Genomic DNA, 12,528 nt, shown 5'->3' on the forward strand with positions numbered 1-12,528 from the left:
TATAATGATGATTAAATCTCCTAACACCTCTGTGATAAGTAGATATCATTACACCCATTTTTCAGCTAGAAAAGTACAGGGGCAGAGTGGAGGGTGATCAAGATCACAGAGTAAGCCAATGTTGTACTATACAGGCAGTGTGTGTTAACAAAATGATGAAATGGAGAATGGCATTCAAGGAAGAGGGCAAATGCTGGAATAGCTGCTATTGCCACAGTCACCTCTATTTCCTCTGCTGCAGCTGAGCAACCCCTGTCATCCAAGACACGATACCCAGGGCCATGCCCAAGCCAAGAAAGAAAGGCAATACTATTGGCCAGAAAGCATTGGTAGAAAAGATAATTGATAGTTGCAGTCTGCTTTCAGAGCAGGGAGAAATGACCGTGTGAAGTGCAAACACCACGCACATGCGCAGCACGACAATGTAATCCGATCATGTAGTCAAAATTGAACCAGTGTTGCCAACTCTCGTGATTTTATTGCAAGCCTCGCAATATTTCTTGTTTTTTCTTCATGTGCCAGATCCTGGAGGCATGTGATTAGGCGATAACCTCAGCTTGCCTTTAAAAATGAAGTGAATTCCTAGCCCTCACTGTTAAAGCTGGAAAATGTGACCCTACTGTACCTTCAAGGCACTGACACTGGAAGGCAAATATAAAGAACTCAACATTTGTTATTTTTAAAAAATCTCATGTTTTTTAAGCAAATGTCATGATTTTTAGGGGCCTGATTCATGATTTGGAATGGCAATACTGAAACTAGGCAACAAATTACACTGAATCCAAAGGTCTTACAGGAATAGATGTGAATACCCAAAGCTCCTAGAGACAAAGTGGCTAGGACTTATGTTCCCACCATCCCCATGCGCTCCCTTCAATCTCTGGGAGTGAGATCAACATAACTAACCACCCCCGAAAAGCTTCAGGCTGTCCTAGTGCAGTGGTGTGAAAACAGGGAACAGGAACTGTTTCCTGGGTCCACCTAAAAATGTTAATGCTGGTTCTGCTTGTTAACATTTCTAGCTACGTCAGAGGCTGAGATTGAGGAGACTGCTGTTTACGCAGGAAATTGCCACACCCAGGGTGTGCCTGCCATTGCTGTGGCACATCCTAAAAGGGAAACTCCCCTCCTTCATCCCTCACTAGTGTATACGTGGGATGCACCACATAGTCCCTGCACCACTTCCTCACCAGATCCTCCAGCAGTGCATGAGGATGACAGAGTGGAAGTCCTGTTGCAGCTGCAAACTGCCTCTCTCCCCGCCAGAGCCCGCCATCCAGCTTCTGCTCAGAATTTGAATAGTTGGTACTTGAAGGGAGCTTGGAGTCCATTCCCCTCTCTGACCCCCAATCACCCAATGGAAACAATGGGGGTCCAATGCCGAGCCTCTACACACATGCACTAGCCAGGCAAGTCCCAGGGGAACTCACTGCTCAGCTCACCAAACACCCTGTAGCCAGAGGCCTCCTATCGCTACTATCAGAAAAGGCTGCAGAACATCTTCCTGATGCTACTACTGCTGTAAGGAACTGCCACTAAGGAGTGGAGCCACCTAGGGAAGCCTCCAAGAGGTGCTGGGAAGAGGGAGCATAATGGATCAAGAAATATGGGAATAAAAGGGCTGATGGACTATATGGGAAACACTATGGAACTAACGGGACATTGACAGGAAAATGACATTTCAGTCTGGGAGTGTCATATGTATCCCTGACTGATACAGACAAGTTTGGAGCAAGCTCCTCGTTAAAATTCGGAGCACATTACTGAGACTGTTGCATGTGTGGTTTCCTTCAGAGCCACTTAAGAGAAGATCTGGTCTCACTTACATGTATATTTTGTGAGAGGGGGAATCTGCAGATGCACAGTTATATTTTTTGTTGCAATAAAAGCTTTGTGTCAAACAAAATTGTTTAGAGGAGTTTTAACTTTGTTTTCCTAACCCGTATTTTTCTTTAAGCCTTATAGATTTAAGTTTTCATTGACAGAGAAATCTCCAGGTGGTAGCCAAATTAAGAAAATCTCTCTCTCTCTCTCTATTTATTTATTTGGTGAAAAGCATATATATAAGAGCCATGTACCACTTTGAAAAGGTAAAAGAAACAGAGCCATTTCTGAGGCAGTAACACGTTATTTATTTCCTATTCTCTTTTGCCTTGGTTTCTATTTTGTTATCCATTTGGCAATATAGTACAGATACATAATGCTCAAGTCAAATAATAGACATTTTCATTCACAATATTTCTGCTACATTATCTTTTTAGATCCATGCATTATGCTTTTCTAAATTGCAGTAGGAAATAAAAGAGAATGTTGCTTCTACATTATAAAATGTCTGTATCTAATTATGTTAACTTGGAATGAATGAATGCAGGAAAAGCTTGCAACACTAGCAGCCTATAAAGAGATATTACCGCCACTGAGGGTTATTTACCAAGGTGAGAAGTGGGTTAGAGTTATGAGACTCTTCCATGCAACAATAAAACTAACACAGCTGACAGAAAATCACTTCATACCCTCAGAGTTTTTGTTAACCTGTTCTGATTACTAATGGGTCTTACAGGCCACAGGGACATGCTGGCCCCCGCTTCCCGCAGCTCCCATTGGCTGGGAACAACGAACCGCAGCCACTGGGAGCTGCGGGTGGCCGTGCCTGCGGATGGTCAATGTAAATAAACTGTTTCGCAGCCCACAGGCTGCCCACCACTGCACTACACAGACTCACTTTCCCAGCCTACCGCACTCTCTGGTTTGCCCACAATTCTCCTTTTTATGTAGGGAACAACTCTGCTCTGTGACACGCATAGAAAGAAGTGGTTCGGGACTATTTAGAAAAACTGGACGTGCACAAGTCCATGGGGCCGGATGCGCTGCATCCGAGGGTGCTAAAGGATTTGGCAGGTGAGATTACAGAGCCATTAGCCATGATTTTTGAAAACTCATGGCAATTGGGGGAGGTCCCAGATGACTGGAAAAAGGCTAATGTAGTGCCCATCTTTAAAAAAGGGAAGGAGGAGGATCCGGGGAACTACAGGCCAGTCAGCCTCACCTCAGTCCCTGGAAAAATCATGGAGCAGGTCCTCAAGGAATCAATTATGAAGCATTTAGAGGAGAGGAAAGTGATCAGGAACAGTCAGCATGGATTCATGAAGGGGAAGTCGTGCCTGACTAACCTAATTGCCTTCTATGATGAGATAACTGGCTCTGTGGATGAGGGGAAAGCAGTGGATGTGTTATTCCTTGACTTTAGCAAAGCTTTTGATACGGTCTCCCACAGTATTCTTGCCGCCAAGTTAAAGAAGTATGGGCTGGATGAATGGACTGTAAGGTGGATAGAAAGCTGGCTAGATCGTCGGGCTCAACGGGTAGTGATCAATGGCTCCATGTCTAGTTGGCAGCCGGTTTCAAGCGGAGTGCCCCAAGGGTCGGTCCTGGGGCCGGTTTTGTTTAATATCTTTATTAATGATCTGGAGGATGGTGTGGACTGCACTCTCAGCAAGTTTGCAGATGACACTAAACTAGGAGCCGTGGTAGATACACTAAAGGGTAGGGATCGGATACAGAGGGACCTAGACAAATTAGAGGATTGGGCCGAAAAAAATCTGATGAGGTTCAACAAGGACAAGTGCAGAGTCCTGCACTTAGGACGGAAGAATCCCATGCACTGCTACAGACTAGGGACCGAATGGCTAGGTAGCAGTTCTGCAGAAAAGGACCTAGGGGTCACAGTGGACGAGAAGCTGGATATGAGTCAACAGTGTGCTCTTGTTGCCAAGAAGGCTAACGGCATTTTGGGCTGTATAAGTAGGGGCATTGCCAGCAGATCGAGGAACATGATCGTTCCCCTTTATTCGACATTGGTGAGGCCTCATCTGGAATACTGTGTCCAGTTTTGGTCCCCACACTACAAGAAGGATGTGGAAAAATTGGAAAGAGTCCAGCGGAGGGCAACAAAAATGATTAGGGGTCTGGAGCACATGACTTATGAGGAGAGGCTGAGGGAACTGGGATTGTTTAGTCTCCAGAAGAGAAGAATGAGGGATAATTTGATAGCAGCCTTCAACTACCTGAAGGGGGGTTCCAAAGAGGATGGAGCTCGGCTGTTCTCAGTGGTGGCAGATGACAGAACAAGGAGCAATGGTCTCAAGTTGCAGTGGGGGAGGTCCAGGTTGGATATCAGGAAAAACTGTTTCACTAGGAGGGTGGTGAAACACTGGAATGTGTTACCTAGGGAGGTGGTGGAGTCTCCTTCCTTGGAGGTTTTTAAGGCCCGGCTTGACAAAGCCCTGGCTGGGATGATTTAGCTGGGAATTGGTCCTGCTTTGAGCAGGGGGTTGGACTAGATTACCTCTTGAGGTCCCTTCCAACTCTGATATTCTGTGATTCTATGATAGGGCTGCAGAGCCCACCTGAGAGAAGACCCTCTGATGCCTCACTTGATTCACCTGAAAAGCAGAAACATACTGTATGTTTACATTACAGCAGCTATAGCGACACAGCTACGGTGCTGCCACTGGTGTGCTGTAGTGTAGCTGCTTCCTACAGCAATGAAAAGGGGTTTTTCTGAGGCAGTTAATCCACCTGTTTGAGAGGCGGTCGCTAAATCGATGGAAGAAGAGCTCTGTATAAGTTTGAAAGCCTGTCTCTCTCACCAACGGAAGTTGGTTCAATAAAAGATATTACCTCACCCACCTTGTCTCTCTAAACTCCTGGGGCCAACACAGCTACAGCAACACTACATACTTTTCCAGCTAACACAGCCTTTGTGTTCCTAACTAAGTTATTGAATCTACCCCAAATGAAACAATTAGCATCTAATTTATTTATTCAGTCAAGCCTGGACAATCTAGAACAAAGGACTCAGTATCTAGCACCGAGGTGGGCAAACTACGTGGCCCGCGGGATCCTCCTGCACGGTCCCTGAGTTCCTGGCCTGGGAGGCTACCCCCGGCCCCTCCCCTGTTGTTCCCCCTCCCCCTCCCCCGCAGCCTCAGCTCGCTCCGCCACCGGCGCAATGCTCTGGGCAGCAGGGCTACGAACCTCCGGGGCAGTGCAGCTGCAGAGCCCAGCCTGAACTGGTGCTCTGTGCTACGCGGTGTCGACAGCATGGCTGGCTCCAGCTGGGTGGTGTGGCTGTAGTGCCGCCAGCCACTGGTGCTCCAGGCAGCGTGGTAAGGGGGCAGGGAACGGGGGGTTGGATAGAGGGCAGAGGAGTTCGGGGTAGTGGTCAGGGGGTGGGAGTGTGGATAGGGGTCGGGGCAGTCAGAGGGGAGGGAATAGGGTGGTTGAATGGGGGCAGGAGTCCCCAGGGGGCAGTCAGGAAGGAGGGGGGTTGGATGGGGTGGTGGGGGGCAGTCAGGGGACAGGGAGAAAGGGTGGTTGGATGGGGCAGGTGTCCCGGAGGGGCCGTCAGGAATGAGAGGAGGGGTTGGATGGGGGGGGCGGGGGGCAGTCAGGGGCAGGGGTTCCGGGGGGGGGGGAATAGAGGGGGGGAGCCCAGGGTCCAAGTGATCCAGATAGCCTCATCATTATTTATCACTTTGACAATCTTTGTATTATTTTTAAAAAGATTTTATCAGCAATCATTTTATATTTACTTCAAGCCCATTGATTAAAATAACAAATAGCTTCTGGTCTAGTACCAGTCCCTGCAGAACCCCACTACAAATGCTCCCAGTGAATGTTTCTGCTTTAACAACTACTTTTGAGATCTATCAGCCAGTTCTTAATCCATTTAACATGAGCTTTATTGATATTGTACTTCGATGTTTTTTAAACAGAATGTCGTACAGTACCAAGTCGAATGCCTAACAAAAATCTAAATGTGCTACATCTATGCAGTTACTTTTAGCAACTAAACTTGCAAACTCATCAAAAATGAAATAAGGTTCAACAAAAGAGTGACAAATATCCTTTGGAGCTAAGGATCTGCACTGTGCGTCTCTTTTATTACAATCCACTTTCATGCATTAAAGAAGTCTGTTTCCTGAAATCTTTAAATATATTAAATTTCCTGGAAGCTGATGGAATAATGTTTCACACTTGTCTAGGACCATTTATCCAAAGACCGCAAAACAATTTACAAACACTAATTGGTTAGGCTCACAACACCCCGTTAGGTCGGTATATATTATAGAGGGCAGCAATATATACATTGAGAGGCCACAGGGCTGGTCATGTCCACAAAGCAGCAAACTAGATCTGATAGTGGAGACCCAGCTCCAATGGTGAAGGTTCCGGCACAGGCTTTGAGGGGTAAGAGGAAGAGGCTCCCTGTGCTTTCTTCCCCACCATGTACACCTGCCTGTATTCAAATCCATGTCTGTCAATCAGAATAACTAAAAATGAAAAATAAACACAAGCACAAACAAAGAAATAAAAACAATCAACCAAAGGTTTTGACTGACGCGCTGAGACACTGCAATGTTTCTTGAATTATACAGCAAACCGTGAAGTTTATTTGAGAAATACCGTTTCTGTCAACACTCTCACACTCATTTCTTTCATGTGAAATAAGGCTTAAACTCCGTGACTCTGCAAATGATATAGTTCCCTTTGATTTTTTGCATGTTTAGAAATTTATATTCTTTCTCCTGTTGTTTTCCTAATTACATGTTCACCCAAGAGACCACAAAGGCTACTTGGGACGCTATTCTGAACACTCAAATAAATATTATGTGGATGGGTTTGATATATTTATTTGGCCCTGGCTATGACTTTTTTTAAAAAACAGCTATACCCAGAAGAGAAGAAGGGGGTTCCAGCTTCTTATTCAAACATTATTCTTTTATTCTTTCTTATTCTTATTCTTTATTAGTTGCTATGCTGTATATTTAAAATTAAAAAACTACAGGGCACTGCCATATTAAAAAAACTTGGAAGAAAAAGAATCATTCAAACTATTCTTTGCTTTAAAATGAAAGAAAGAAGCAAATTCCATACAGGTTAAAAAGTAAGGTAGTGACCGATACAGCCAGAAAATTCAGACATAAAACCTGTCAGTTACTCTTGTACTTAACAAGTCATTCTGCCCAGGGATTGCAGAAGCCTTCCAGCTAGCCATAAATATATGGAGCATACTGTGTGCACTGCAAAGACTCAATCACATCAGTTAGACTGTATGCAAATAATATATGCCTGTATTTTATTACCAGTGTGCTATGCAAATACAGAAAGCCTTGTCCTTACAAAAATATGTCAGAGTGCAGGAATTCCTCAATTAGCTTTGCCAACCTTGTCACTCTGATGGGACTAGAGAATATCTTTGTATTCTCTGGTGACAGGAAACACACATCAGCTAGTAAAATTCTCTTATACTTCCATTTTTGTTGCTAGCAGAAAGACACCATATGACATTAAACTGTAATTGATTCTTGAAAGATTACTCACTATCACTGCATTACCATTGTATCATTGAAAGTTATTGTGATAACAGATGATAAGTAAGTTAGCCTCTGCTCTTCAGTCCTCTGAGTTACAATGAAAGCCTCTATACTTCAAGGATGCATATTAAGGCAACAAAACAAAAACACACCTCAGGAAGAATTCAGAAATCCTTATGGAAGCAAAAATAAGCAAAATAGTGAGGATTAATAGGCACAGAAGAAGCCTACTCCTGGTCAAAAGGGGAATGAAAACAAAAAAGATAGTGGAAAGAAAAATAAGTTGTGCGCACTTACCTTTGGCAATGCGTATTTTGGTAGCTTCATCTGTATGAAGTCATTTCGACGGTAAGAGACATAATATTTAGTCCGATTTGCTGATGTTGTCTATGCAAAGAAACAAAGGGAATACCAGGATTACTTTGGCACTAAACCCAATCATCCATAAAGGCACAAATAGATTTTTTGTCACAATTTAAACATACATGCAATATTAGTACTGTATTGTATTCATTTCTGTCATTTCCACTATCACAGTATCTGGACATTCCTACAGTACTGGTACTGCAGACTACTGATTAAAGACCAGACAGAGTTTACTCTCAGCCGATAGGAGGGGGTAGCATGTAGCTATGTCACCCCAGGAACAGACAACAATCACCAACAACCATACTTTTCTTTTCTTTTCTGGAGAAAGAAGTAATCTGCTACAGGTATAGACTTCTCCTCCTCTGGTGCACCAGCCAGCAGAGGAGGAGAAGTCTTTACCAGTAGCAGATTACCCGCAGTCCATCTCCCCACTAGTGTCTCACTCTGTGGGCAGCTCATGCTTCTGCCCTCACAACCTGCTGCATGGACACAGTGGGCAAGAGACTTTCATCCTACAGAGGCAGAGGAGGATATAAACTGGCAGTGAATACTAGTATCTTTTAAAACTTGTTTGTAATGTTGTTACAGCCCTGTTGATCCCAGGATATGAGAGACGAGAAGCTGGATATGAGTCAGCAGTGTGCCCTCGTTGCCAAGAAGGCCAGCGGCATATTGGGCTGTATTAGTAGGAGCATTGCCAGCAGATCGAGGGAAGTGATTATTACCCTCTATTCGGCACTGGTGAGGCCATACCTGGAGTATAGTGTCCAGTTTTAGTCCCCCCCACTACAGAAGGGATGTGGACAAATTGGAGAGTCCAGCGGAGGGCAATGAAAATGAGTAGGGGGCTGGGGCACATGACTTACAAGAAGAGGCTGAGGGAACTGGAGTTTTTAGTCTGCAGAAGAGAAGAGTGAGTGGGGGATTTGATAGCAGCCTTCAACTACCAAAAGAGGGGTTCCAAAGAGGATGGAAGCAGGCTGTTCTCAGTGGTGGCAGATGACAGAACAAGGAGCAATGGTATCAAGTTACAGTAGGGGAGGTATAGGTTGGATATTAGGAAACACTATTTCACTAGGAGGGTGGTGAAGCACTGGAATGGATTACCTAGGGAGGTAGTGGAATCTCCATCCTTAGAAGTTTTTAAGGCCCGGCTTGACAAAGCCTTGGCTGGGATGATTTAGTTGGTGTTGGTCATGCTTTGATCAGGGGATTGGACTAGATGACCTCCTGAGGTCTCTTCCAACCCTAATCTTCTATGATTCTATGATTCTATGAAAGTACAAGCACTCGAGCTTCAGAGTGCTCTTCTTTAGGTCTGGGGAAGGTAACCAGAGTGTCTGAGCTAAATACTAGATGGAAGCATTAGGGTCCACACAATTCTCCTGTAGGAGACCACTTAAAATTAAGTAGGCAATTAAGGGTTAGCAGTGGGGTAACAAGCTAAAAATCCAGTGTGTCTGTTGAGTCCATGATTTTTGGTGTCTAGCAGAGTTATGAATTTAAGTTTTCAGGCTCGCCTTTTGAAATTGTTGTGCACGGTTCCTTTGAGGATGAGGACTGAGAGGTCAGATGTGGAGTGATCACTTTGTAAAAAAAAGTGTTCGCCACAGGTGATAGTATGCTTTTGTCTTTTATAATTTTTCTGTGGGAGTTCATTTGAGAACACAGTGATTGACTGGTTTCACGCACACAGTTGGGGCAACCGATGCACTGGGTGAAGCATACCACATGTTGTGATAGGTATGTGTAGGATCCAGGAATCTTGAAAGGTGTGTTTTCTGAGATATTGATCATCATAGCAGTGGAGATATGTCTGCAGGTTTTGCATCTGTTGTTCTGGAAGGGTCTGGTGCCACTTGGAGTTGGTGTGTCCTGGTCTGTGGGGAACTTGCTTTCAACAATGAACTTAGCAGGTTGTTTGAAGGTCAGAAGAGTGGGCTCAGGAAAGATTTTTTTCAGGATGTTGTTCCCGTCCAATATGTGTTGTAACTGTTCGATGATATTGTATGGGTTCCATGTGACCCCTACAAAATCATGGACTCAGAGACAATGGTTTTATGGCTTGTTATAAGCATTTGTAGCACTCCACACTGCCTGCTAATCCCTAATTGCCTACTTTATTTTAAGTGGTCTCCTACAGCATGTGTGAACCCCTTATGCTTAAGTATCTGTTCCAACTTGTATTTAGCTCAGACACTCAGTTTACCTTCCCCAGACTAGAAGAGGAGCTCTGTGAACCCTGAAAGCTTGTATCTTCCACCAACCGAAGCTGGTCCAATAAAAGATACTACCTCACCTACCTTGTCTGTCTTTTAAAACTGCTATTACAGCACTATTCAAACAGAACACAAGAGGCTGAATAAATCATAATGTAAGATTTATATAAAGCATTCTGAATCCCTGTATCGGACAAGCATTTTCTAGCTATAATCATTCATTTTCTGGCACAAGTCTCCCAGAAGTGCCATGGTGGCTAACAGTATGACATTTAACCTATTGGTGCAGTGGTGATTTTGAAAATAGGTTAACGGTATCCTATAAGCCCAATTCTAGCTTCATCTACATGGTGACACTCCTTTTGGTTTGAATATAGACCTTTCACCTGTGTAACGGAGGGCATAATTGGGTCCCATATAAACAATCCAGAAGCCCTGCAAAGATTTCCACTGAATAGAAAACAAAGCACAAGCAGCTAGTGAATGGAAAATTAGCATAGAGATGTTCTCCATTACCACCTTTCTCCCCTGATGTCATACCAGACATATTGGTATTTGCAAGCCTTGCCTTTCCTTGCAGTTATTAGAATAACAATAGACATGGTTTTTTTCAAAGTAGCAACATATTTGTATTAAGTACTGATGGATTAAAACAACCAGGTGACAGGGTGTTCCCTACTGTACCTCACTGTCATGGATTTAGGGCCAGTTCCTTCACTGGGGTAAATTGGCACATTTCCATTGAAGTCAATGGTGCTCCATCAAATTATGCTAGCAGATAATCCGGCCCTTAATAAATAATATTTCACATACTTCTCTGCACCACTGGCTTCTCCCCCTAGGTAATAGCAATTCAGCCACCGACTCTAGATTTATCAAAAGTTATTGCTTTATAAATTAACAGCAACAGACTGATTTAAAAAAAAGTAAAAGTAAAATATACAATTTTTTCCTCTGGGTTATTACAGTGCAAAGAAAAGCCATTTTGTAGGTCAGCAGAACTAACAGCCTAAACTTTGTGCCTTTAGTTAGAAGATATACCTAGCATCCCCATCCCTGTCATTGCTACTTTTCTTCTGCATTGAGACAGGTGGGATCATGCATCTAGAGGAGGCTGGGATCCCTTATTAAGTCCAACCCCATGCACTGAACAATTATTCAGGTCCTTCTTTCCTCCTTTTCAAGCTTTATTCCCTCCTTTTGTAGGTGGGGGATACCCTGAATCAAAACAATAAAGTTACCCATCTGACAAAGCCACCTCCATTGTGGCAGGGAAAGGGTTTTTAAGGCAGCTTTCCTATTTCTCAGAAAATACGTGGCAATTTCTACTCCAAGCTCTCAAACGAAGCTTGATTAATACTGAAGAAAATCTTTGTTGTCATAGTAGAAGCTGGCTTAAAAGGCGAATGTGCAGTGAACCCCTCTGGCCTCAGTCTTCTCTACCTCAGCTGTCTCAGAAAAGGCATCCCCCAGAGCATAGGGAGGGGTGATGGATAAAATCATCACAATGTGGTGGTTAAATGGAAGGCAGCTACTAAGGCAATGTAATTCCTGAAGGAACGCCTTCATCCCATTCATAGAAGAGCCACAGAAAAGCTAAGTTTTAAAGTATTGTTCAAAATAAACTTTTAGGACTCAATGCTGGGGATTTTACTCAGACAAAACACCTATTTAAATCAGCTGGAGTTTGCCATAGTTTAAACTAATTGAGGACCCTGGGATTCGGCCTTAGAGCATCACATACTTAATTACGTGTTTAAAAAAAGGAATTGGTTCGAAAAACAAACTATGCTGAAACATGCAAATTTGACCTTTGCCTGGTAAAAATAGAACTGATGCATGACTGCAGATCTAGCTTCCTGAATAGTTTAAATGTAACAACGAACAGAACTGTGGCCATTTTTACACTTCTTTCCTGTCCATCTCCTTTTTTGTAGCGTAACAAACGCGAAACCTTTCAGAATGTGAGTTGTTACTGAGAGATAAAACCAACCCCCTTCCATTTTTATTTATTTTTGTTAAACACCAGTCTTATTCATCATATTAAACAGTAAATACAGATATCCTGGACTTTCAAGTGAAATCAGGTCCTCGTGGCAGGTGTGGAATTACTGCAGGGAAACAAAGCTGGAGGTACATCTGATACTGCCTAATCCAAGTGATCAGAGTGGAGTGACAGCTTTTCCTCATTACACAAAAGCTGCTTCTTCGATGGTGCCAGTATGACAACAGCTTTATGTTCTATGCTTTACAACTGCAATATTATCAGGGTATTTGGTGCTCTGGGAGACATCCATTTGGTTTCCTCTTCCAGTATTAGTCCCTAACTCCATGGAAGAAGGAATGGATGGGTCCCATCCTGAAGAACTAACATTCTAGGGCCATGTCTACAGTAGGGGTGTTTTACAGTGATCCAGTGAATGAAAGACACTATATCAATGAGATTTACTGCAAATACTCTGAAAGGAAACACTGAAATGATGTATTCCTCCCATGGGATAAGTGCACTTCACTTCCATTACCATCAATAAGGGCCAATTCACCAGGAGATGGGAATACAC

At 43.6% G+C, this 12,528-nt stretch overlaps 1 protein-coding gene across 2 annotated transcripts in view; it reads right to left on the reverse strand.

Annotated features, from left to right (window-relative positions):
• The window catches only part of SORCS2 (sortilin related VPS10 domain containing receptor 2), an 818,166-nt gene that overhangs the window by 113,820 nt on the left and 691,818 nt on the right, over nucleotides 1–12,528 (reverse strand). For both annotated transcript variants that reach the window (XM_054030250.1, XM_054030251.1), the window contains exon 8: nucleotides 7,677–7,766. In XM_054030250.1, coding sequence (XP_053886225.1) covers nucleotides 7,677–7,766 — 90 coding nt within the window. The remainder of the gene's footprint in view (nucleotides 1–7,676; nucleotides 7,767–12,528) is intronic.

This window comes from Malaclemys terrapin, chromosome 5 (genome assembly GCF_027887155.1).
Source record: "Malaclemys terrapin pileata isolate rMalTer1 chromosome 5, rMalTer1.hap1, whole genome shotgun sequence".
In the NCBI taxonomy this organism is placed as follows: domain Eukaryota; kingdom Metazoa; phylum Chordata; order Testudines; family Emydidae; genus Malaclemys; species Malaclemys terrapin.